Genomic DNA, 27,109 nt, shown 5'->3' on the forward strand with positions numbered 1-27,109 from the left:
GTCTTCTGAAATTTAAAAGAAAAAAAAAAAGAAAAGCCGTATCTCAAACTCGCAAGAGCACCAGAAGACCATAGTGGCCAAAAATATATTACATCTGTAGTGGTTTAGCACTACCATAGAAAATGAATGGAAAACTGTTTGGGGCCGTTTAGTTAAGCAATCCCAACCTCCCATGCAGGAGGCCTGGTTTTGATTCCCAGCCAGTGCAAGAGTGTTTACACCAGTATAAAACACCTGTGTTTTTAGTGGATGGCCGACGCTAGCACCATTGACCAACAATGGGCCTTCAGGTCTGTGTCATAATCATTAATATGCAAATTATCAAATCAAAATTTATTTATATAGCACATATTAAAAACAACAGTGTTGACCATAGTGCTTCACAGTCTATAAAAACATGAGACAGTTAAAACAAACAATAGAAGAGGACAACAAACAATAGGTAACAACGCAACAAGCTAAAACAGCCAACTAGACAGAATCAAAAGCCAAAGTAAAAAAATAAGTTTTAAGACGTAATTTAAAAGACTGGATAGACTCGGCAGTGCGAATATGAACGGGGAGGTTATTCCAGAGTCTGGGTGCCACGGATGCAAAGGCCCGGTCGCCTCTCGACTTCGAGTCCTAGGTTGTGCTAGGAGCCTATGGTTGGATGATCTAAGTGCCCTGTTGGGATTGTATGAATGGAGTAAATCAGAAAGATAACTGGGCGCTAAATTATTCTAAATATTAAAAGTGAACAAAAGAATTTTAAAATCTATACGATATTTAACAGGGAGCCAATGTAATTTGGCTAAAATTGGAGTTATGTGTTCATGAATTCTCGTACCTGTTAAAAGACGCGCCGCTGCATTTTGAATTAACTGGAGCCGGCAAAGAGAGGAGTGTTGGAGGCCCGAGTAGAGGGAGTTACAGTAGTCCAATCTGGATGTAATAAATGCGTGGATAAGCTTTTCAAGATCTTTTAAAGGAAGGAACGGCTTTGCTTTGGAAATCTGACGCAACTGGTAAAAGCTGTTTTTTACCACAGTGGACACCTGTTTCTCGAGTTTAAAAGAGCCATCCAGGAACACTCCGAGGTTTCTTACAGTGGACGAAAGATGGCTAGCGAGAGGGCCTAGGGCATCAGCTAACTGGTCTAGCGGAGTGTGACTACCAAAGACTATGATTTCGGTCTTATTCTCGTTCAATGTAAGAAAATTATGTGATAACCAAATTTTAACTTCATGCAAACAGTTGAACAGAGGTTGCAAAGAAGCAGTCACATCGGATTTCAAAGGTAAATAAATCTGGATATCATCGGCATAACAGTGAAAGGAGATGTTATGTTTTCTAAAAATTAATCCCAACGGCAACATGTACAAAGAGAAAAGAGCAGGACCGAGCACGGACCCTTGAGGCACACCACAATAAATAGGGGCAGAAGCCGAGGAGTGTTGCCCCATAGCAACAGAGAACGACCTCTCTGAGAGATAGGATTTAAACCAAGATAAAACCGTACCTTTGAGACCAACAACATGTTCCAATCTTGATAGAAGAGTGTTGTGATTAACCGTGTCAAAAGCAGCAGACAAGTCAAGTAAAACTAAGACCACAGAATATCCAGAATCTACAGTTAAAAGAAGATCATTAAAAACTCTAAGTAAGGCTGTCTCTGTGCTGTGGCGAGGTTTAAAACCAGACTGAAACTTTTCATTAATACCATTTGCATCTAAAAAGGCCTGAAGTTGTTTTAGAACTACCTTTTCCAATATTTTGGAAATAAAAGGGAGTTTAGAGATCGGCCTGAAGTTAGTGAGAGCATTAGGGTCAAGATTTTTCTTTTTCATAATAGGTTGCACAACAGCATGCTTAAAGACAGACGGTACACAACCTGATGACAATGATGCATTCAGCAGAGATAAGATACAAGGACCAATAACATGTAAAGCTTCCTTAAAGAAACAAGGAGGAAGAATATCATGCGGGGAACCAGAGATTTCGAGATGATCAATTATATCTTTTAAAGCAGAATAAGACACTGGCTCAAACTGTTGAAAGACAGTCAAGCATTCAGAAGCTGGAACTGGGTCTAAAACTGATGATGGGTGAGATGGATGAGAAGCCCTTAGAGCTGAGATTTTAATCAGAGAAATACTTTAAGAATTTATCACAAAGAGCAGGGGAGGCATCCCTATAAGTGGTAGTGCGAGGGTTTATCACAGAATTAAAAGTATTAAAAAGTGCTCGGGGGTTGTGGCTATTAGTCATAATAATGCTAGACAAAAAGGCAGATTTGGCAGCTTTAACAGACTTTTGATACTTAGATAGACAATTATGGAGGATGTCCAGAGAGACGTGGAGTTTGTCTTTCCTCCATTTTCTTTCAGCACGACGACATTCACGCCTAAGGGCGCGAGTAGTATCATTTAGCCAGGGTTGTGAGGATTTGGCACGTTTAATTCTCAGAGGTGCCACAGAATTAAGGATGTCAGCGCATGTAGTATAAAAGAGGTTAGCAAGCTCATCCGCTGATAAAACCCCATTACAGTTAGCATCAGAGAGGGGAGAGTCAAGGAAAGCATCAATGAAGTGGGCGATTGACTGGGAGTTAATCGTGCGCGATTGCCGCACAGGGCCATCACTGTTCAAATCCACATCGCTCGCTACAGTATTAAACAAAACCGGAAAGTGATCTGAAATTATCATGATAATTGATCAATGGCCATGAGTACTACTCACCAAGAGTTGAACAATGGCTCCAGTCACAGCATTGTAAGATGGTGAACAATGTACTCTTAGATTCAGACTCTTAAAAATATTCAGCAGTCGATCAAAAACACAAGAAAACCATGAATCAACATGCTCTGCTTTAACTTTACCTGATGCTGCTGAAGTAGAGTTTTTATTAGAAACACAGAAATTCTTTTATCATGGTTTGCTGTATGGGAGGCAGGATGAAGGAACCAAATGCAGAACTCTGAGACACTAGGGTGAACTAAAAGAGGCAGCTTTATTGCGCTGTAGCAGAAAACGCCATAAAATAAACTTGCAACAAACTAACGTGAAAACTGGAAACTAAAACTAAACACTGGGAAGCTACAAAACTGGAAACGACAGACTAGGAACAAAGATAACAGTGAGTACTTGGGGACGGGGGGAAAAACAAACAAACAAAAACACACAACACACAACAACAACACAGATGTGGACCCTGAGACAGAGGCATGAACTGTGGGACAGGAAAAATAAGTGGAGTAGACATAATACGGACACAGGGAAGGCACATTGTTGTTCTAGCTTCTAGTTTCAAAAGAACTAAAACCATTAATAACAATACCCAAGAAATATAAATTAAACACAAAACACTGGGTCACACCCAGGACCATGATATTGGCATAAAAAGTTTACATTTCTTCGGCATTGAACAGCAGAAATTAGGATCTCTTGTCGGAGGTGATTTCTTTCTGTTCTTGAAGTACACAGAGAGAGAAAGAGCTGTGCACGAAGTGCGATTTTATCGTGGTGGAAGCAAAACGGCAAAAGTAAGAGTGAATTAATGATGATATTTATCAAATGTGAAGCTTAGTTTGGATCTTTTGCTGCTGGTTCAGTGAATTTTGGTTGGAGAGAGATAAAAACCTGCAGCTCAGAATCTGTGAGATGTCAGCTTTCAGCCTCCAGTGTGTCTGCGTACGTGCCGTCGGGTGAGAACGCAAACATCTTATAGATTCTGATGCATCGGGTGCGCACTCTCCTTTTACGTCTTTGTGTGGAATCCATTTACCTGCTCTCGTTTGCCGTTTTACCTGTTTAGTGGTTGTTGAAATAGTTTTGTGAGCTTTAACCAGAGATTTGGCATTTTTGGCAAAACACGCATGTAAAAATCGATCCAGGATTTAATGAATCAATATCGCTTTATTCAAATTAAGAGATTTAAAATCAGAAAATCAATTATTTAAACCCACCCCTATGAAACAGACAGAAACATGACTGCTTGACTTTTAATATAAATAAAACAAAGGCTATAAAGATACAAACTGTGAGACCCCTCTAGAGAAAACATGGTTGAAATAATATATAAGATTTAAAGCCAGCACTCACAACTTGCTTAAATCAACTTTTTCAAAACACTGTATGCTTACCATCAGGTAAGCATACAGTGTAATATGAACATGTAGGTGAACTTTTTGCTGTGCTCCATTTAGGATCCCAGACTGTATCCTTGGTGAAAATCTATCGTGGGATGCCTGGAAAACGACTCCTGCTATTGTTGCTAGGGCCTTAAACCCACTAAAATAGCAGCATTATTGTGAAACTTGACCTGTTGCACTGCCTGAGGCGATTTGTGGGAGTTCACCTCTGAGCATCATCCATTGATCAGCACTTTCTGCCAGCTTCTCTGCTGCCTTCTCAGTGGTTGATCAGGCGACCCTGAAGAGGCTCCATGCTTATAAGTTCTGTTGTATACATTCTGCTAATCGCACTAAGCAACACATACGAGAGCACTGCGGGAGCAAAATATCACAACCCACAGAGCTGCTGAACAGAGTGGAAAAGAGTCCTAAACCATTTTTACCTGGCCACAGGCCCCAACAACGTCCCACTTTTCAAGCCATCCATGCTGAAGGTGTGGCGCATAGAGAGAGTGCATATTCCTTGTGGTTAGCTGAGTGACCCTGAACTTTCCGAGGGTGTAATGTTTTGGTATGGTGGGACTCTTTAGCTAAACTATGTTCCTGGCGAAGGCGCTAAGGACCCCATCTGGATTCCCTTCCGATGCACTTCACAGCTGGAGGGTTACCATTTTCACCAGGCCCAGTGGATCACCGGCACTCATGTATCCACTGAATTATTCCAGGCCCAGGGCATGACAGGGGTGGCACGATGGAACTACCAAAGACTGGTGGACCGTAAGCAGCCGGCTGTCATTCTCCCTTCTGTTTTTGATCCAGCTCTAGTGGTGGAGTTGAATGCAGCCTCCAGGAGAGTGACCGGTCAGGAGAAGTAATAATAATAATAATAATAATAATAATAATAATAATAATAATAATAATAATAATGGATTGGATTTATATAGCGCTTTTCAAGGAACCCAAAGCGCTTTACAATACCACTATTCATTCACTCTCACAATCATACACTGGTGGAGGCAAGCTACAGTTGTAGCCACAGCTGCCCTGGGGCAGACTGACAGAAGCGAGGCTGCCATATCGCGCCATCGGCCCCTCTGGCCAACACCAGTAGGCAAGTAGGGTAAAGTGTCTTGCCCAGGGACACAACGACCAGGACAGAGAGCCCAGGGATCGAACCGGCGACCTTCCAGTTACAGATGCAATTCCCAACCCCCTGAGCCACGGTCACCTCTGTCAGACACTGGAGAGCGATTTGGGCTTGAATACAGAGAGCCAGGCTGCCGTCCAGTCCCTTTAAACTGGGACAAACACAAAACCCAGAAGGTGAACTGGGTGCCCTTCAGGCCCCATCTTCTGTACAAAAACCTGTCTCTGCCCAACTTCAGGTTCCAGCATTGGGACCCTTCTCCAGCTAGCCGTGGCATTACATGCATCAGCACCACCTGTGACCCAACCATTTTCTGCTAGTGTGCTTTTAAAGCAGGAGATACCATCAGAAGACATCCAGCAACCTACAGTCATGTGAAAGTTAACATATTAGTATTGTCAAACAATTTGGCATTATTATTATTATTACATGATATGAGCAACCACTGAACTATTACTATTGTTTCCCAGAAAGCTCTACTTTTGTCGATGTAGTCCTCGTCATCGAGTGCTCGCACTGGACCCATAAAGACAGGTGGACGGATTTTTGTGCTGGACCACACACGCTAGACACGACCCATGAAAGAGACAATAGATGACTTTCTGCAAAAGCACCACGGGAAGAAAAACCTTGTGGATCAAGATTATGCAAACAAGGTCCATTGTTCTGCTACAGATCCCAACGGCTTGCTGCACCGCACATGTAAGCTACACATATCCCGTTATGTGAAACACTTGGCTAAGCTTCTAAACACTTCTTTGAACACAAGCCCAGAAAAACTTCTGCAGACTCAGCAACTGTGGCACTCTTTAACAGAAGGGAGTGAGACAACCAGTGTTCCTGTGGTCACCATGGAGCCAGCTTACTTAAACCCACCTCCTCCTGCCCTGTCTACACCTCTGACACAAGACTCAATAGAGAAGATTGTGGAACGCATCTTAGAGAATCAACAGCAGGAGCAACCTGAGGAAGGAAGGCAGAAAGATTTGTCTTGCCTGTGGACAGCCCAAGTCCCAGTATGAGACAGATGGATCTTCCATCCACTATTTTGTACCAGCGAGGGCCTGTGCCGTATTTCTATTGTTCAAAGAAGATACATCAAAGTTATGCTGCTGAGGGAATCGGTAACCCTAAAATGCCCTTTGAAGAATTTGTTCAGACTGAATTTTTCCAGAGGGAACCGGACGCTACCTCTGCAGATTCAGCCACAGGGACCAAATAGTCCACACATTCATACGGGCTTCCCTGAAGTGGCAGGAAAACTATATTTGCTGCGTGAAGCTTGTGGATCAAGATTATGCAGACATGGTCCATCGCTCTGCTACAGATCCCAACAGCTTGCTGCATCCCACATCCAAGGTGCACGTATCCCGGTATGTGAAGCACTTGGCTAAACTTCTCAACACCAATTCATCTTTGAACATAAGCCCAGAAAAACTTCTGGAGACTCAGCAGCTGGGGCACTCTTTAACTGAAGGCAGTGAAACAACTAGTGTCCCTGTAGTCACCATAAAGCCTGCCGTCTTTAACCCGCCTCCTCCTGCCCTGTCTACACCACTGACACAAGTCTCAATAGAGAAGATTGTGGAGGGCATCTTGGAAAGGCAGCAGCAGCCTGAGGGGAAAAAGGCAGACAAAGACTTGTCTTGCCTGTGGACAGCCCAAGTCTCAATATGAGACAGATGGATCCACCGTCCATTATTTTTTACCAGAGAGGGCCTGTGCGCTATTCCTATTGTTCCAACAAGGTGCATCAAAGTTATGCTGCTGAGGGAATCTGTAACCCTAAAATGCCCTTTGAAGAATTTGCTCAGACAGAATTTTTCCAGAGGGAACCGGATGCTACCAAGAAGAGGGAGAAGAGAAGGATGGAGGAAAAGCAGATTCAGCCACAGGGACCTGAAACAGGGACCAAATAGTCCACACATTCATACGGGCTTCGCTGGAGTGGCAGGAAAAATATATTTGCTGCCCTTTGAAAGTGTACTCTATACAGAGACAAAGGCGTGGACAAGGAAATGACCTGGAAGGAGTTTCAGGAGTCTGCTTTCTATGAGGCAGAGAGACTTAGATGGAAGAAAAAAAGAAAGAAAAAAAAAAAAAAAAAAGGAAAAGAAATGAGGAAGAAACAGTTGACACTGTACCTAAGAGTTTTTTTTCTCTAGTTACATTTCTTTTGTTTATATAAATAACATTGTAAATGTAAAAAAGTAAATTGTTTTCTGCAAAAGTATCACTCTTCTTTATAACCTGTTAGAGTTCACCTACATGTTTATAGAACTGTATGCTTACCATCAGGTAATCTGTTTTAAAAAAAATAAAAAAAATAAAATAAAATAAGTTGTTAGTGCTGCCCTTAAATCTTGTACATTATTTCTAAGTCACGTCATGTGATGATAACAATCACACTTTCTCTAGAGGGGTCTCACAGCTGATAATTGGCATCTGTCTTGTGTCAGTGACGTAAAAGACGGATTTAATGCGACATGACCGTTCAAACAGCAGTCGCTTTCTGAAACATCGGATATGTATCGGATTCAGTACCACATATGAAAGTGACCCAGATCGGATTTGTGCCGTTCACACTGTCATACCATGATCGATATGGGTCAATTTCCCTTCCTCTGTAACTGCCCAATGTTCCCCTGTCCTTGTGCTTCATGACTCAGAGTCCCAGACACAGTCTGTGGCATGGAGGTATGCCAGGTGAGCTCATACTCGTGGTGCATGAGTTCGTCGATTTGGTTTGCCATGTTTGCTGGAGATTTGTCAGTCCACCTCAGCTCATCCGTAAAGACTTGCAGATGGCCTTTTTGGATGTCAGAAAAGTTCGGTAAACCTTTTGGACAGTTTCTCCAGCCATCGTGGATTGTCAGCACACCAGTTCTTGTCAGTCATGAGGATAGGATGTAATACTGACCAGTGGTGCCAACAATTGGCCTGCCCACACCAGCAGAGACCACTTGTAGACGAAAGCAACCATGGAGTCATGGCAAGATGTATTTGTTTCTTAACCTGACAATGATAACACACTCTGGTTTCCATATAAAGAAGGGGTGGAGCTGGAAGAAATTTGGAGATGGCAGGTCAGCCACTCAGGTTGTGGAGGGAGACGCCGGAGTGAAGTGGCGTTCCCTTGGAGTTACGCACTGGTTGAGACCCAGGCCACAGTCCAAGATCCTGAAGCTCAGTCTTCATCCACAGCTTCTGGTGTGAAGAGAAAGTCCAGCTGCTGAGGTCATGCTTATAACCAGCCATAGCTGGCTGAACTGAAGGAGCTAAAATTTAAACATAAATATTTGAAAAGCAGTGTTACTCTTACATTGTTTCTCTTAGAATACATTAAAAAAATATAAAATTTTTAAAAATCAGCGTTACAGCAGCATCACTAGTGCTAAAAATCTAGGAACTTTTCACGTGCTGTACACGCTCACCTTCTGTCCACAAAGTGCCCACTTTTGAAAACAGCAGTGAAGATGTGCAAGCAGCATCTGTACTGGGTCCTGAAAAAAAATGAATGCAGTCTCTCTGTAATTAATTTGTGCAAATTCTGAGCGAGATGAAAAGATGAGAAAATGTAAAAGTGATTTTGAATAATTAATGATCTATGCATTAAGCAGATGTTTAAGTGAACATCAACCATAAATGAAAATGGAGAGAGACCGGGATTTGACTCAGGCCTGATTGAGCATGCATCAAGACAGGTTCATTCGTCATTTTCATCATGCCATTTTACCACAGCTGATTAAATCTAACCGCCTTTACCCAAGCAATAGAAGCTTCCTTAAACAAATCAAGTAAATGAAATCACAGTGGACACTTCTGTTACCTTTAAAATACACCTGAAAAGTTAATCTGTTGGTTTACTCTCATTACAAACAACGTTTCTTACTTTTGATGAATGAACAAGGATCGCTGAGATCTGTTTCAGGTGGTACATAAGTTGTCTTGTTTCCTGAAATTTAAAAGTGGGAAATTTTTAAAAAGTGCCGCATCTCAAACTCACAACAGCACAAGAAGGATCACGATGGTTAAAAATATGACACCTGAAGTTTAGCACTACCATAGAGAATGAAAAGGAAACTGCTTAGGCCTGTTGAGCTAAACAATCCCAAGCTCCCACGCGGGAGGCCTGGGTTTTATTCCCAGCCACTGCAAAAGTTCCTAGCGCGCAATAAGCAAGCAATACTTTAACTTCAACCCAGTAACTCCTAATACGCTAGGACTCATCTTAATGGTCGTGCATCATAACAGTTTCCTGATTCTTTTCAAAAGATTCACTTTTTATATTTATCTTTCTGAGAAATCCTTTCATGTCCTTATTGATACAGCCCATATCAAAGTACATTTCGTGTGAATTAAAAAGCGCAGACTAAAGCAACGTCTACAAATTCATTGTTCTCTCTCACTGACAGTCCAAAATACAAAAGACTAAACGTGTTAAATGTCATGTTGTAAAAGATAATTGCAGTGCTGTAAAGATAATACTCTAACAAAATGTTTTATCTTATAACCATATTCAGTCAGTCAAGTTTACCAAACTTTACCATGAGGGATGTGACATTCAGTAACTTGGAAATTCTATTGTGACGACAAACGTTAGATCTGTTTAGTTAATTTGTTTTATTTAGTAGACTTTTGGTTATTGTACTTTCTCTCTAGCTTCTCTTCAGTTTTTCGGTTCACTGTCCAGTCAGCTAATCATTTACCTCCGTTAATGAACACTTTCAAAAGCTTAGAGCTTCCAGATTCTCTGAGTAGTTGAGGATACCAGTATAAATCCTAGGGACACCTCAGTTTTGTTCTGTACCCAACTGAAGTAGGATCCAAGGAAGAAATGTAGTATATGACGTTTGCCATTTAAGATTCATCAGGCATTGGTACAGTAGTGAGCACTTTTTGAAAGGTGTTCATTGTCTTGTGACTGACTGTGTTGTTAGCCAATTTCAGTTTCACATTCAGATCCACCCTTGCTCTTCACATACAGTTCCCAACACTTAGAGAAAACCCTAAACAACGTTCTACTGGACTGTGGGCCGTCCTCTGTTTTCTGTGCAAAAGTTGCTGCAGCAAGCATTGGTGGTTCAGTGGTAGAATTCTCGCCTGCCACGCGGGAGGCCCGGGTTCGATTCCCGGCCAATGCAGGGCTTACTTTTCTTCCCTCCATCTATATATTTTTAAATCTGAATCTATAAAATGCACACCTTTAAAACTGCTTCTCTCTTAGTCAGAAATCAAACATTGACAGATGTTGTGCTACCTAGGGGTTAAAATGAAGTGTAAACCTATTGTAACATTACCCTAAAAGGTCCAGGGGATGACGGGGAAGTAACAAAAGGTGTCCAAATTGAAAAAAAGGAGACAGGGAGGCAAATGGTTAAATTAAACTGAAAAAGAGGCAAGCCGCTATCACCTTTTAGAGAAGGAAAACAACAAAACCCAGATGTTGGTCAATAAACTGAACAGTGAGTCAAAGAAAAAGGGGGTTAGTCACCAAAACAGTCCTCTCCACAGAGCAGGGGAAACCAGTCACCATACGCACAGCTCACTAGCTACAAAAACCAACGAGGCTCTCTGGCACCCGCTGCATATGCAAAACCACCAGCATTGTGGAGGACCCCACACACCCCTAACATACAATCTTCAACCTTCTGGCAAGAGGTACCGGAGCAGTAGGGCCCTCACTGCCAGACAGCAAAACGGTTTCTTCCCCCAAGCCGTCAGACTCCTAAACAGATCAGTGACTGGACTGACACACACACACACACACACACACACGTCAAGTCACTTTTATCACAACCCACTGTTGTTGTTGCACTTTTCTATTGCACTGTCTAGTGTCGGCGTTATTCTGTTCTGTCTGGTGTTGTGCTGTTTCGTTTTTTGCACACTTACACTTTATGTAGTCCTTTGTTGATAGCCTGTTATATGTAGCACCATGGTCTTGGAGGACCGATGTCGCATTTCACTGTGTACTGCACGACTGCTCATAGTTAAAATGACAATAAAGCCACTTAATGTGGCACTAGAGCTCGCCTTAAGTACACTTAATTGCTAATTAGAGTCAGCTTAGGTAGCACCTAAGGCAGGAGAGATGGCAGGACACACCTACACATCGTTCCAGACCATACTCCATACCAGTTGGTGGCGGTAATGCACCTTTCACTTGTTTGCCAACCGCCAATATAACTGTAAGAAAGAAAGAAAGACACACCCACACAAGGTCAGTTGGACAGGAGCCCCTGCAAGGGCCATAACACTATATTCTTATGTGAATAACTGGCCAGAGGGACCACTGTCTGTCTTCTGTGCAAAAGTTCCTGCAACTATTCCCCATTGAAGTAGGATCCAAGTAATCGTTGGTTTTAACTTACATCGAGAAACTCCAAGTAGGCTGGCTACACTGAGCTGTGGTTTGTCGCACAAATAATATGACCCATTGGGAAAACCCTAATGTACAGTCAGTGAACCAGGTGGAAACAATTATACACACCGCTGCCTGTCGTCTCTTACCTAGGGTAACTCTGGAGAGAAATAAAGTCCAGCTACTCTCCACGAAATTAGTTCTAGAGCCCAAGCTGTGTGTGATATTCAGTAACTTGGAAATTGTATTGTGACGACAAACACTGAATCTGTTTAGTTAATTGATTTTGTGTAGTAGACACAGGGCTGACAACAATGCTAAATGTGCTACTGGCCGGTGGGGCCGTCTCCTGTTTTCTATGCAAAAATCAGCTTATCACCCAGTAGGATTAGCCTGATGGTGTTAAATGCACTGGAAGTTTGCTTCGTACATGCCGACTGGCCCAGAAAGCCCTCCATTTCCTGTGCAAAAGTCACAGCAGCAAGCATTGGTGGTTCAGTGGTAGAATTCTCGCCTGCCACGCGGGAGGCCCGGGTTCGATTCCCGGCCAATGCAGTTCTTATTTTTCCGCTATATATGTTATAGAATGCACCACTCTAAAACTGCTTCTCTGTTAGCCAAAAAACAAACATTGACAGATGTTGTGTCCCTAGTGTTAAAATGAAGTGTTTCAAGAAAGAAGACCTTAATCTATATACTTGCATGTGCAACTGGCCAGAGGGGCCACTGTCTATTTTCCCTGCAGAAGTTCCTACAGTAAGCAAATAACGGTGAGCGATAGAACAAATATACTTGATGTGGAAGTTTTTCCATGTACGATGGCAAACATGGCTTTATTGTAACCATGGGGTATAACAGGACCAGGATCACTGGGTCTCAGCAGTCCTTTTAAGGGTTATCTGAGCAGGTCTTTGTCTAGCCTCTAACATCACTAAAATGTCAGCTGTTCCCCAGTTTTAGTTTCACAGTCATAGTCACACTTAGTCTCATAATCCTGAAATACAGAGAATGCTTGAACAATGTGAAATACACGTGTGTCAGCCGGCTCACCCACTGTCTTCCGTGCAAAAGTTGCTGCAGCAAGCATTGGTGGTTCAGTGGTAGAATTCTCGCCTGCCACGTGGGAGGCCCGGGTTCGATTCCCGGCCAATGCAACTCTAGTTTTTCTCCTGCTTTGTGTTATATTATATAAAGCATGTAGTACCCAATAATCTGGAGAGGCTAAGTTGTCGAGGCCCCTCTCTCTGAGCTAAGGCCAACATGTCGGTTGTGTCTGATGACGGTTTTGACCGCACATCCTGTGTCACGCGACGCAATCTTTGTGGCGTGTCAGTTGGTCATGCAACTTTTGCAACTGTTTAAAAACTTGAGCTTGTGGAAAGAACTTTGCAAAAACCTTGACAAAGTCCTGGCTTCTTGTTTTGTCTCTTTCCCCTCCTTATCAGCACACATGCCACAATATTGTCTGAGTAGCGACCCCTTTGGTTTGGTAGAATACTGCAGCGCCTTAGTGGCAGGTATAAATGGCTGCATCTGTGTGATGACAGCATGGCGGTGAGCAAAGCGACCTCTGCAGCTAAATGCTGCCTCAGCACATTTGCAAAGGTGCGAGGAGTGAGCTGATCTGTACTGTACTGATTATAGCACGAGAACATGTAGATTCATACACTTTTATTGGAGAACAACAACGAAACACCTGATGTGTTAGCCTGAACATCTAACACACTCTTACAGGGAGACACAACCTGAGGCAAAAACGTGTGTGGTGAGCTGTGGTTTCTGGCTCAGCTGCTGGGAGCAGTGGGAAGAATGGGTGTGGTTCTTTGGAGAAGTAGAAAAAACAGAATGTGACAGCATTGCATTATTTTTGTGCAGATGCCGTCCTCCAGATGTGGTGGTGTTTCCACGTTGTGTGGAGGAGGTCAGTGCCTTGGCAAAGGTCTGCCACAAGCACCGCCTTCCCATCATCCCTTTTGGCACTGGGACTGGCTTGGAGGGAGGGGTTGGAGCTATGAAGGTGAGATATTTGTGTGGTCATACTTTCTCCCACTTAGAACAGTTAACATCTTTAGTAACAACAATAACCAGCAGAATGTCATCTTGGTGATAACTGTCATAAGTCTTATTTCCTGTGTTTGTTTGTGTCATCATCCTTCAGGGGGGAGTGTGCTTCAGCTTAAGGAACATGGAACAGGTTCTGGATCTCCACCCAGAGGACTTTGATGTGACGGTGGAGCCTGGTGTGACTCGAAAGACTCTCAATGCATACCTGCGAGACACAGGCCTCTGGTTTCCTATTGGTCAGTCAGGATGTTCACAGGGATTCACACAGATTAAGCATTAAGTCAACACTTTTGACATGAGTGTTCAGTTTAGGGGCGGTGGTCGGGGTCTTTGTGACCGTCATAGCACCAAGAGAACAGCTGCTAGTTATCTTGGCCTGTCAGCACAAGTTGTACCAAAAGATGAAAGAAAAACTACTGCACAGAATTAGTGATGTTGTATGATGTTGATGCTGATTTGTTAAAAAATATATTGATATTATATAATATAATAATATAATGTGATGATAAAACCCCCAACTATGATGGTAGTGTTAAAAGGAATGATGAAGAATACCTAAATAATACTTCAATGCAGGATGTTTTTAGGGTTTTTTCACATGCACAGGAATCTTTGCTTCTCTGTAAACAAGTACAAGAGAGTAGGTAGCAGCCAGATCATTAACTGATCATCAGCAACTGTGAGCATGTGCTACAGGCCTCAGTTAGCATGTTAAAATATTAAAGTTCATGACAGCTGCCCTCTTATTCACAAGTGGTCACTGCGGTTGTCCCAAGTTGTAAATATCTGGGTTATACAAAGTTACTGTCAGATTACAGATGTGTCCTTTTTTAATAATTGACCCAACCCTGGTTATGTGCTTTGTCTCAGATCCTGGAGCTGATGCATCTCTGTGTGGTATGGCTGCCACCAGTGCATCAGGTACTAATGCAGTGCGTTATGGGACTATGAGGGAAAATGTTATAAACCTGGAGGTAGTGTTGGCTGATGGGAGCGTCGTACACACTGCCGGGAAGGGCCGCCGTCCCAGGTACTCACCAGGCAAATGTGATGTATCGTTATGATCTTGAAAGCCTCTTACCTTTGCTTCTGTCTTGGTTTCTCTCCTCAGGAAGACGTCAGCTGGCTATAACTTGACAAACCTGTTTGTAGGCTCAGAGGGGACCCTGGGGATCATCACTAAGACCACATTACGCCTCTATGGCATCCCAGAGGCCATGGTGTCAGCGGTCTGCTCATTTCCTTCTGTCCAGGCTGCTGTAGACAGCACAGTGCAGACGCTACAAGCTGGAGTACCCATCGCTCGCATCGGTGAGCAGGAAACTTGGAAATAATGCAAAATAACGGCACACTGTGATTCAGAGGGCTCAATGTTAAGGGATAATTCTGGATTATTTTGAACTGTTAAATAAAATGATGTTAGCAAAATGCACTCAAAAACAAACATTTCAAACATTGCCAAAGTTTCACAGAATAAGGTCCGTGTATCAAACGTTGAGGATCCAGTACTCTAATGTAGAAAGTTCGAAATACTGTTTAAAGGTGAAAATGGTGAAAACATAACTGATCACTTAAATATTCCTTATTTATGTGTTTCTCTCAATTCTATTATTCCCATCATCATCTTCACTGTAAACGCATTGTTTCCTTTCTTAGCGTAAGCCTCAGTCGTGGAGAAAACAGACACATAAAGATTTATAGACATAATGAGGAAGAGACAAAACTTTATTGCTCTTTTCAGAAACGCGATTTTTGCAGTGGTAGTGGTAAAACGGTCTGACCTCAGGGTCCAAACTCTGCTTCAGGTCCCAAAGTCAAACAAACACTGCGGCGTCACTGAGAGTTACAAACTTTAATAAAGTGATCAGTGTGTAACAATTAGGTTTAACATCCAGCCATCCATGAAAACAGGATTTATGAAGTTTAACGGAGTTCAAAGTTAGCAGGGAGTTAGCTCACTACTTTCCATCTAAACATAATATACTATGTTCTGACTGAGAGATTTCTGAAAAATTCAAACGTACAGCTCTGCTATCACTTCCAACATAAATGAAGACAGAAAACTAAACAGCAGTGACGTTTGTAGGGTTACTGAAGTTGGACTAGCTGGTATATAATGTTGTGCTACGTGACTGCTAGTGACACAGCTATGTTAGCATAATATAAACACAGTAATGCTGGAGGATGAACGCTAACTTTTTTCCACTCGTTAACGTGAGGGTTCCCAATGATTAGGGACAAATGCAATCGCATGGCAGGATGCTGTAAACGGACCGAACTTCAGTCAGGAGAACAATAGAGATAATCCATCCACAATACGAGGTTAGTCATTCATATACTGCTGCATGGGCTGGGCTGTAGTTGCATTGTAAGGTTTTAAAAACTGAGCTTTAAAATGTATAGTGGTAATAAAACCCGAGAGAGGCCGACAGTGATCACTGACTGTTTTAGAGGCTTGGTCAGATTAAATAGAACAAGATACAAAACATTAAAGCATGTTAAAACACAGCAGCCTTAATAAACGCAGAGTAGTTTAGGACCTGGAGGCAGGGTTCATACAGCATCACTTAAAAACCGTATAGAATCCAGGAGGGAAGAATTTATCCTCAAACTAGAGATGAAAATGAGATCAATACCAATTATTGACAGCTGGAACCTACGCAGCAATGATGCAAGTGAATGACTTTAGATCATCTTACCTACATTTCCTTTAATCGTGTGTTTGTCCTGTGTGTGTGTGTGTGTGTGATCCAGAGTTTCTGGATGATGTGATGATTGATGCGTGCAACAGGTTCAGCTCTCTGTCCTACCCCGTGACCCCAACTCTGTTCCTGGAGTTCCACGGCTCAGAACAAAGCCTCGAGGAACAGGTCAAAACAGCCGGTGTGTGTGTTTGCTGATATCAGACCAGATGTTCTCCCATTAGATAAAGCAGTTTCTGAAAGATATTGAGCTTTAGTGTTAGTTTCCCAGATATGGCCAGGATATGAAAAGTAAAGAGTCATGAAGTCAGTGAACCATTTGTAAACATTTCAGGGTCCTCGGTTTTGTTGTAGACTGTCGTAGATGTTAACAGTAGTCACAAATATTTGTCTGTGAGGGGATGTGTCCAACAAAGCTTATTATTATTTGTAAACTGGTTGGTCCATCCACTGGATCTCAGGACAGTGCTTCTGAAAACTGCTTAACAGTCACATAACAGTAGTGTTGTGGAAGTGGGAGCAGATTTTCTCTCTTTGGTTAAAGTTTGGATGTAATGTGATTTATTGAAAGCAAGCAAACTCCCATTGAAGGTCAGTGTGTGTGTTTCTACAGAGGACATCACTCAGAGTAACGGAGGGTCAGACTTTCAGTGGGCTCGAGATACGGAAACACGGAATCGGTTGTGGAAAGCTCGTCATGATGCCTGGTACGCTGCTCTGGCTCTCAGACCGGGCTGCAAGGTAAACAAAGTCACCTGCTTCAGAGACCGGACTTCGAGCATGATTTTCTCTGTAGGTCGATTATTTTCATTTCCATCAAACAATGTGGCATCCTTTCTTTCCTAACACATTACCCAGTCCATATCATTATAGACATCCAGCACGATTTTTTTCCATTGAGGCCTCAAAGTGTTCCTTTAATTTTTGAGCAGTGAACTAAACAGTGCGTGGTCGTATCTTATTGGCTACTGCAGTTCTTGTTTGTGTTTTGTTTGCTTGGTATCTTGAGGTTAGAGGGTCCCGCCCCTAATAAACTATGGAAAAGGGAAAAAAAATGTGTGATAGTCTGTGCTGTGCCTTGTTTCTCTCCTCCTGTGCTGTTTCACCTCGTTTGTGGAATAAAGAGGTTTAATCATATTTTGACAGTTTGATTTAAAACCCACTGTGACAGAAAAGAGTGTAAGCGTCCAAACATTTATGGAGCTAACTGTACACTAAAACACCTTTCCTCGGCACTGACACTAAGGAAGGTAAAAAGAAGAAGGTGTATTACAGCGTGAGAGGGCTCTCGTGTTGGGCAGATGTAATATTGCTCCAAAGGGATTACACACAGCCTGCAGTGTGATATTATTATAACTTATCACTGCTGTGTGAAAACTCAGTACCATTCGAGTTGAGGTTGTTGGATATGTTGCCTTTTAATAGTGAGGCTTTGTGTGACAGCGCTGTGCTACACAAACACAGTCACTGCTCGGAGGCACTTTTATGTCTCACTTTATTAACGTTTTAAATCCTGAAGATTGCACAAGACACCTGCTTGATGCCTTTCCAATATCGTGACCTTATCTTCCCTGTGTGTGTGTGTGTGTGTGTGTGTGTGTGTGTGTGTGTGTGTGTGTGTGTGTGTGTAGGCCTACTCTACAGATGTGTGTGTTCCTCTGTCTCGACTGCCTCAAATTATTGTGGAGACAAAGGAGGACCTGATTGAGAACAGACTTACAGGTGAGCACACATCCACTTGACTTCACGCTGAAAGCGCACCCACAGCTGAATTTTACACCATGTTGTTCATTCAAGGCACTTGAATCTCTCTTATTCCTCAAAGCATTCATCTTTAATGTTAGAAAAAAAATAATAGAAATTTATGAAAAGAAAATAATTTCTTTCTTTTTGGGATTTCAGTGAACCAGTTTGAGTGAGCTTTCTGGTAGCTGGTCAGCTGACCCGTGTGGTGGAGTAGAGAAGCTGCAGGAAGGTTGATTAAAATGTGTAGTTTGAGGTGCATATTTTAACTGAAGGAAGCACTTTGAGGTCTAAGGGATCAATGAATGAGACTTAACTCCTAATACTACAACTTTTAAATACAGGAACTCTTGTTAAGCTCCAGGATGTAGGGGTCATTCTGGTGTATCATCACAAGAGCACAGAAGAAGAAAGTGATGTAAAAAGCTGATGTTTTTTGGCACTGTATTGAATGTGGATGGCTTCTGCCCTCAGGTCCCATAGCAGGCCACGTGGGCGATGGGAATTTCCACTGTCTGATGGTGGTGGATCCAAACGACCCCGAGGAGATGCACAGAGTCCACCTGTTCACTGAGAGACTGGCTAGGTATGGTGTCACCTCGCACTCACTCACAAATCTTCTACCAATCAGGATTTCACTTGTTTTTCTGGAAGATTGTCGCCATCCATCGAGCCGTTCACTGCTTCAGGGTTGACAACAACAGGATGTGAGGACACAGGTCATATCTGTGACTCATTCATACAAATAAATGTACAGTGTTTAATCAGCAGACATTTTATTCTAGTTTGTCATTTTTATTATGACAAACCTACAGTAAGCAGACCTCACTCTAACTGGAGTCCCTGTATGGACATATCTGATGGGTAATACAGTTGTCCAGGAAGTTAAGCTGCATCCATTTGAGGCGACTCGCACTGGACACGCTGCTTTGAAGCTGACAGTTGGTCACTAGCCTGACATATGTTGTCTACCCTCTCATGTTTTAGTCAAAGTTGTCCCACGCCCCCACTGGTAGTTGCGTCAGGCGCTTGCCTTGAAGTTAATAAAAGTTTATCTTGTAATGTGTGCAGTTCTCATTGCCAGTATTTTGTTTTTGAATGTTGTTGGCTATCTAATATGGCCTCTGGTATCGTTGTGCATTGCTTCCTATGTGGACTCTCCCACACAGCACATACAGTTCATGCCCACATGGACCAGCTTCAAGTAGAAACCAGCCCTGCATTCTGTGCAGCTCGAGGAGAGACTTTAAAGCTCCGCCCACCCCCGTGACTGAGCTCGCAGATGTCGTTAACATGATCAAAGTGATAAAATGATTACAGAGTAATCTTGACTGTTTTTAACGTGTATCTGAACGAACACTCCTCTGAAAAGGTTATTATCGCATACAGTAGTAATCAGCTACATGGTAACACTAAAATTACCATTAAAAAACATTTATTGTACTAGCAAAAGACATAGACAGGAGCCTCGAACCACCTGACAGCTGCTGTAATGTTTTATTTATACTTCCTTCAGATCCCATCAAGCAGACACACATTGTTACTGAATACCAGATGTTCTTACTAACAGTAATCTCCTTTTTTTTAAGTCTTATTGGTTGAGCGCGTATGCCTCATGTACCTGTCAGGCAGCCTGGCCTCACTGCTCCATTTTAGCAACTTTCCTTGTTATTACCTTCATTGTCAGTCTCTCTTCAACACGTTTCTCTTCACCCTAATCCTCCCCACACTCGCCGTAATCCTCCTTACTCCGCTTGCTTATCTTCAAACAAATTCCTCCCCGTTGGAATCGCGCTCTCGCCCATCTCTCTCGGTTAATATTGATTCCAGAGGGCCAAACGTTTAAGTCTTGGGACTTGCAAAGACTTGTGGGCTGTCTTTCTATAGATGGAGGGGTTTAGCTATGTACCAATACAATCTTCTCAAAATCTGTTTTCAAAGACTTTAAACACCACCAGCTATGCCAGGGTCAGGCTCAGACCACAGAGGGTAATGGCATAGAGGATTAGATGGAAGAAAGCCACAGCTCACCTGAATTAGACCTGAGCGAAGGCAGCGGAGACTCCAATGCACAAAACAACTCTAACTCCCGTCCTTCTCCTTTTAAGCCATCTTTCTTCTGATTGGCTGCCCCTTTTCCAACAGCAGGTGGGTGGGGCTTCTGTGCTGTGGACCATGAATTGGCCATATTAAAAATATACACTCTGTATTGCGTCATATAGAGCCAAGAAAACACAGCCTGAAGCCTGAGCTTCTGGCTCACAGCGATTACTTTCGTATGAATGTTTGTGGATAGAAAGTGAAACATTTTGAAACATTTGTAAAGGTTTCAGAAAACTTTCAAACTTTTTGCTCCTAAAAAATGTATTTGCTTCTTGCAGGCGAGCCTTGGCCATGGATGGTACGTGTACAGGGGAGCATGGAGTGGGTTTAGGAAAAAGGGCGCTGCTGTGCGAGGAGATGGGGCCTGTGGGCATCCAGGTCATGCAGAGTCTCAAGGACGCCCTCGACCCAAACAACCTGATGAATCCTGGGAAAATCCTGCAGCGAGAAGAGCCATGAGCAGCGTGTCCATCTGAGTGAAGTTTGTGGACGCACCTCTGTTAAAGGAGCACAAGCAAACATATGAAATCATTGAAGCAGTGATTTGCAAATTCAGTTAAATCAAGAAAGCTATACGTGTTTTGTGGGAGATTTCTCACGAATGTTCCTACATGCACCAGAAAACCTGACTCTTGGAAAATGATGAGTGTTAATAGAATCCTTTTTGCTAACTCCAAATTTGAGTTTTTAAGGAAGACCTGGTCTGTTGTTGCAGACCAGCAAGCATTATGTAAAGATTATCTTCCACAGATCCTTTCTTTTTGTGTCATTAAAATTAATGTCTAATATGTGGAATCACTCCAAGTGCTGTTCAACCTGTTTATTGCCTGCTGAATACATTTCATTGAAAGTAGACACTACAGTTTATTATGCTTTTGCTTTTGTAAACACTTTACCTAACTGCAGATGAGCATTTTGACACAGGACTCCATTATTCTATTGATTTGCATAGCTGTTTAAAGAGTATCTAGAATTCAGCGACTATATGTTGTATACTTTAAATAAATCACAGTATGCAATGGTTTCAGTGAAATCCTTGACCATGATGACCTACATAAAGAAACTGAAAGTTTTTGTTAATTCACAGAATGTAATGTAGGATGAATGTCCATGGGTGAGGTCTGCATCAGCAGGAAAAGCTGAAAAACCTGTTAAGATATATTTAAAAGTCCAAAATCTTTGCCCTCTTTCACATTTTTCAAAGCTATACAGTGGGACAGATCCATCTTTGACGACCTGATTCTAGGCCCCAGGCCTTATCTTTGACCTCCCTGATATAGGTTGTCAGGAGGTCATTAATGACAAAAGTACAGTAACTTCTAATAATTTGGAGCGCTGCATTTGAGCGCTACAAAGTTGGCTATTGTTAAGAAGCTACATAAAAGTGAGAAAAGCAAACATGTTAGCTTTTCAGCATGTTAAATTCATTTCACTGTCCGCTAACCGGAATGGAGGCAGCTTTCAAGGAAGCGAGCAAACTTCAAGTAATTTAAGTTGCCATCATTTGGATTCACTGCGTTTTATGTCACAAACCATTAAACAAGAAAATTATCAGAGCCAAATGAACCTTCAGGCGTCTTTGTACCTGGATTTCTTCCTTCTGTCTGTGATGAAGCAACGCTCTACACCACCACACGGTGTCAGTGGTGCATCCTTGAGAGACAAACCTGCAGCGTGTCAGCCAGAAGATCAAAATATAATGCTCATTTCTGCCTCGGCAGCTTTGTAACTATTGTTTTCCCAGCTTGCAGCCACTAACTGAACATTAAGAAAGACGTGAAGAGCACTAACACACTCGCACAGCCACTGAGCTACAATCAAATCTCCTTTTAAATAAAAACACTGCGTGACTTTGTTATAGCTCACTCTGAGTTCTGTTTATTTTATTCTTATTGATTTGCATAGCTGTTTAAGCAGTCTACAGTTCAGTGACTATTTCCTGCAGCCTTTCTAATAAGTCATATTTGTTTTCCGTGAAATCCTTGACGATGGTTCAGGAGGCCTTTAAAAAAGATGCATTGAAACTTATAATTAATAACAACCACAAAATGATCACAAAGAGACCATGCATTCATTTAAAAAGACAAAAGAAGAAAATAAATAAGTGCAATATACATTCTAAAGTTATATTTCATGTGGGTTTGAAAAAAATCCACACATGCAAAAGAAAAACGCTATTTTCTCCCCATTTTACCTGAAAAAAATATACAAATATAGCAGAAATGGGCTGGTAATCCAGTTTTCACCACCTCTGTTAAGTGGCCTTTTATGACTAAACTAACTAATGATGATATGTTGAGAATGTTATTAAGGGTGTTAATGAATCCTTTACTTCATTAGGGTATTTTTGGTAATCCACTCATTGAGAGTTAATGTTTAGTTATACTTTAATAAACAGATTTTTGACTCAGATTCTTCACAGCTGCGGACCAAACATGTCAAATTTGTTAACATTAAATAAAGTTAGAAGTCACGTTTCCTTTATAAATGTATTAAATGTATATGGGCAACTTGTTAAAAGGTGGCACTAAAATTTTCTTGGTTATGGATTCGCTGGAACTATTAAAAAGAAAACTGGCTGAGAACCTGCTTACACTGTGTTTTTGTGAGCTTGATTTTTTTTATTATACTGGTGCAGTGTGTGTGTGTGTGTGTGTGTGTGTGTGTGTGTGTGTGTGTGTGTGTGAGAGAGAGAGAGAGAGAGAGAGAGAGAGAGCATGAGAAGCAAGGGAAGCATTTTAGTTTTACTAACACGTTGATTTCTTATCCTCTGTGTCAAAAAGCAGTTTTTCCTCTTCTAATTTTTCCTGTGTGGAGACTGTTTAGCAAACCTTGTTTCTTTTATTCATTTTACATTCTGTGTGTGATGTTGTCTGTTATCAGTGTTACTAAGATCTCATGTTAAACCTCTACACCAGTGATTTCTACTCATTTTGGGCCTTTTATCCAGACCTGTCATATTAGTATAATCACCAACACACTGCTCATGTTTCAGTGTTTTATATTTATCTAACATGGCTCATTTTTTTGCTTTGTTATTATATACTTTACATTTACTTAACTGTTTTTACATTTTGAATGCTGTCATCATAACTGTTTTAAGCGTTCATCCATTACCTTTATGAGCATTAATACTGAAAATCAAAACTACAAGTGAATTAAATATTTCATGTCTAACTGACTAATTGAATCCATATTTGCTTATTTATTACTTCTTAGTACTGCATTAGAGCCTATCACAGCAGCTGTAATGGGATGAGACGTGGGGCTATTCTCAAATTAATAAAATAAATAAATAAAAATCTTTATTTTCTTTGGAAGAAAATAAATTTTACATTTATATTTATTATTTCTGTATGTTGTTCTGGTTCCCATATTCCTTGAATTTGCAGGGTCTGGACAGCAGCCTTTGTAATCTTATAGAATATTCAGGTTTTTAATCTTCCTCTAAGATTTCTCAGTGTTTTATTATAAATGTATGACTTTAAGCCCTAAAAAACATTTTTCTCGAAATATTACCCCCAACTCCTTCTACCCAGTTTTTTTTAATTATTGTGAGTTCATGAGGAGCCCTCACAGTTTGTGTTGTACATGTACAATGACAATAAAGGGCTATTGTAGTCTATATTATTCCTTTATCTAGAATAGTCACAATATGTCATCATAACTTGGTGCCTTTAGATAATTATTTATTAATAGTAGCTAACCATGGAGCTGTACATTACCACTGTTTCTTTAACAATGTATTCATTAGCCTGATTTAATAATGTGGCCTGTATTTTGACCTTTGCCCCTCATTTCAGGGATTTTTTACTTTAAGCTGTATTTTTGTTTTTATCCCTTATTCCACTATTTTGCAGCGGTGCTTTAAATCAGCTGGAGCTGATTGTGTGTGTCTGGCTTTGTGTGTGTTTACATGCCTGTGGAGCAGAGAGGGATCCATTTATAGGCTTGCTGTCATTATAGCGGGATAGATTAACACCTACTGTACTGTAAGTACTCAACAATAGTTTACCTTATTGGGTAGTAAACCCAAGAAGGCTGCACGAGTCTGACTTTGTTTTACTGTGGAAGAACAAAGAGCCAAGGAGAATATAACCAGCCTAATTACACACACAGACACACACATGCAGGATTAAACGGAGCAGGCCTAATCCCAAACCAAACATGGTCACCAGTGATCCCAATAACTTAGCATACAGGATGGTGGCAAAATCTGTGAATAGCCTGGTAATGACATCAGTCTGCAGGACTAAAGACTTAAGGCCTGACCTTGTGGGGCAGCAGCAGAGGAGCATCGACGATGCAGAAGAAAAGGGGTTAATTAATGTTTTAATTAAGAATTTAATCTGAGAGGGGATTCACCAACCATTCAGATATATTCCCAGAATGTTTTAATCCAGACTCTTTAAGACCTGTGACTGTTTATATACAGTGCTTTCCTCCTCAGTGCATCATTGTAAACCATAGTTTTATAATGGTGAACACAAAAATATGATATACAGCTCTGGAGTTGTAAAAACAATAGAGTTCAAAGTTTTAACAAACAAGGACTCCCCTTCATAAACCTCAAAGTGGTTCGGTCCACATCCTGCTGCATCTTTTACCTTGCAAAGGTGAACTGAAAGGATGTCAGTGGAATTAAACATATTAATGCTGCTGTACGGACTTTATTCTGGAGGTCAGCCCACCATGAAAATCATCAGAACTTAAAGACTTGACTGGATTTTCAAATCATTTTCAGACTGTTTCGTGACATTTTTTAATTTCTCATATAGATAGTTATTCCTCAATTCGTCCAAAATCCAGCACGATACCACGATAACCATGATAACCATAAAGTGACTGTCTGATAATGTAGAAACTTCATAGCTAGAGCCGATATATCTGTGACAGGACAGATACTGGACGATAACTAACGAGCGATCAGAGCAGTTTAAAATTATTCTGTCTTTGTGTATTTTTATGTCAGTTCTTTTGTTTCCTTTGTTTGTTTGCTTTTTCTTTCGGCTACCTGGTGCGTTCCCCCTCCACCGCCGTCACACACCTGTCCTGTCCTAAAATGCCCCATAATCCAACATGTGAAAAAAAAGAAAGAAAAACAGGCCAATCCCATGTCGGGGAATTAGAAACGGCGTGCATCTGTCTCCCATACTGTCTGTATTTATGATCCGAGCCTGCGCACTAAGCGCGTCCATTGTCTGGCCAGCAGCAGCAGCAGCGGCTGAGGCGGAGCGGAGAGGAGCGGAGCGCCGATCTGAGCGCAGGGGAGCGGCTTCACTGTGACCCCGATCTCCGGGGGGTGGGAAAAAAAGCGAGCCCACCAGACCGGACGGACGACGTCATTTATTTGTGTGTGTGCGCGCGTGTGTGTGTCAGAGACAGACCGTCGTGTTGCTGGCGGTCAGACAGACAGCAACAGTTGTCACGATGTCTGAGATCAGATGAGGGCAGAGCAGCGGAGGGAACACTGCGGCGCTGCTGTGATCCGGGCCGGCCGCCTGCGATGAGACAGCCGCGTTAACCAGCCGGGACAGCAGGGCAGCAGCGCAGCGCGCGCATCTGTTCGCGGAGCGCGGATTTCGGCGTCAGTCAAACGCTCTCCGCTCGTTCCTCCCGGTGGTGTGTGCGGGTGAGGTGAATCCAGACGTCAGGGCTGGCTCATGTTCCGCTCAGCAGGGAAACGGGCTGTTGCGTCTGCGGAGAGTCAGAGCTGACGAGCCTGCCGACACACACGGACGGATAGGCAGGCAGGCAGGCCGACAGACAGACAGGAGCGAGGGGAGGGGGGCACAGCCTGCCCTCTGCGGATCGAGCCGAGCCCCCTCCTGTACCCACCCAGAACCCCCACCCACTCCTCTCCCCGCTTTGGATGGGGGGAAAGCAGAGCACGGCGGGGCGGCCCCGGGGTGCTTTTCCCGGTGTCTCTACGGATGACAGCGCGGTGCCACCCTCGGCCCACTTTGGTCACTACCGGCCGAGCGGCACCATGGGCCTGCGGAGCCGCTCGGTGAGCTCCGTGGCTGGGATGGGCATCGAACACAGTCCCGCCGTGCCCTTCGGCTTCTACACCCCAAGAGGAACGGACTCGGATCGAGCCGGAGGGGGGTCAGGGGGCACTACCGCGGCCCCTCACGGGACCGGCTACCAGGACACTGGGGGCGGAGGGCACCACACGGACGGGGTGCTGTATCTGGGGTCCCGGGGGTCGCTGGCTGACACCTTGCCCCTGCACATCGCACCCCGCTGGTTCAGCGCGCACAGCGGTAAGGTCTGCAGGCTACACACACACACACACACACACACACACACACACACACACACACACACACACACACACACACACACACTGTTAACCAGCAGATATTCGGGGGACGGCTGACGGATTAATCATCACACAAAAAAGCACGAACACATTCCCACGGACACCTGCTCCTACTGCCAGACACCTACCTTGTTTACCTGCAGGTAGGCTGCTGAACGACACCAATGCGGTGCCCATAAATTTCACCGCCATCACGGGGAAGTTAAGCCCGAGGACGCACTCAGAAACAAGCAGAAAGGAGGCTTTTGTCTGAGAAAAATAAGACTGCCCTGTATGGAAAACATGTTGTGCTTCACGTTCTCTCCGCTGGCTGTAGGGAAAAAAAATCTGGGGCACTGGGATGAATTTTTTCAGCAAGAAACTGGAGATGTCGATGTTTCATCATTGGTGATGAAATGTGTTTAAAGCTCATTTCTGTGTGCGGATGTTTTGGGGAGAACATAGTCACCGCTGCGCCGTCTGCGTAGGTCATTGCTTGTTGTGTGAAATGACTCTAATAAGCCTGTTGCCAAATCTGGCTGGGTGAATTAGCCCAGCGATTATAGG

The 27,109-nt window shown here is 42.7% G+C and overlaps 2 protein-coding genes and 3 non-coding genes across 5 annotated transcripts in view; all 5 read left to right on the forward strand.

Moving 5' to 3' along the window:
• Positions 1-21,261, forward strand: part of ldhd (lactate dehydrogenase D) — a 49,787-nt gene extending 28,526 nt beyond the window's left edge. The window contains exons 3-11 of the mRNA XM_026172570.1: positions 13,502-13,643; positions 13,785-13,926; positions 14,561-14,720; positions 14,802-15,001; positions 16,445-16,573; positions 17,006-17,133; positions 18,024-18,114; positions 18,610-18,721; positions 20,517-21,261. Of these exons, the coding sequence (XP_026028355.1) occupies positions 13,502-13,643; positions 13,785-13,926; positions 14,561-14,720; positions 14,802-15,001; positions 16,445-16,573; positions 17,006-17,133; positions 18,024-18,114; positions 18,610-18,721; positions 20,517-20,697 (1,285 nt within the window). The 3' untranslated portion in view covers positions 20,698-21,261. The remainder of the gene's footprint in view (positions 1-13,501; positions 13,644-13,784; positions 13,927-14,560; positions 14,721-14,801; positions 15,002-16,444; positions 16,574-17,005; positions 17,134-18,023; positions 18,115-18,609; positions 18,722-20,516) is intronic.
• On the forward strand, positions 10,336-10,406 carry trnag-gcc (transfer RNA glycine (anticodon GCC)). The gene has a single exon. It is a non-coding gene; the product is annotated as a tRNA-Gly (tRNA).
• Positions 12,111-12,181, forward strand: trnag-gcc (transfer RNA glycine (anticodon GCC)). The gene has a single exon. It is a non-coding gene; the product is annotated as a tRNA-Gly (tRNA).
• trnag-gcc (transfer RNA glycine (anticodon GCC)) lies at positions 12,710-12,780 on the forward strand. The gene has a single exon. It is a non-coding gene; the product is annotated as a tRNA-Gly (tRNA).
• Positions 21,262-25,217: 3,956 nt separating the features above from the next.
• Positions 25,218-27,109, forward strand: part of znrf1 (zinc and ring finger 1) — a 63,802-nt gene continuing 61,910 nt past the window's right edge. Inside the window, exon 1 of the mRNA XM_026172571.1 lies at positions 25,218-26,504. Within this exon, the coding sequence (XP_026028356.1) occupies positions 26,111-26,504 (394 nt within the window). The 5' untranslated portion in view covers positions 25,218-26,110. The remainder of the gene's footprint in view (positions 26,505-27,109) is intronic.

Source organism: Astatotilapia calliptera, chromosome 7 (assembly GCF_900246225.1).
Source record: "Astatotilapia calliptera chromosome 7, fAstCal1.2, whole genome shotgun sequence".
Lineage (NCBI taxonomy): Eukaryota > Metazoa > Chordata > Actinopteri > Cichliformes > Cichlidae > Astatotilapia > Astatotilapia calliptera.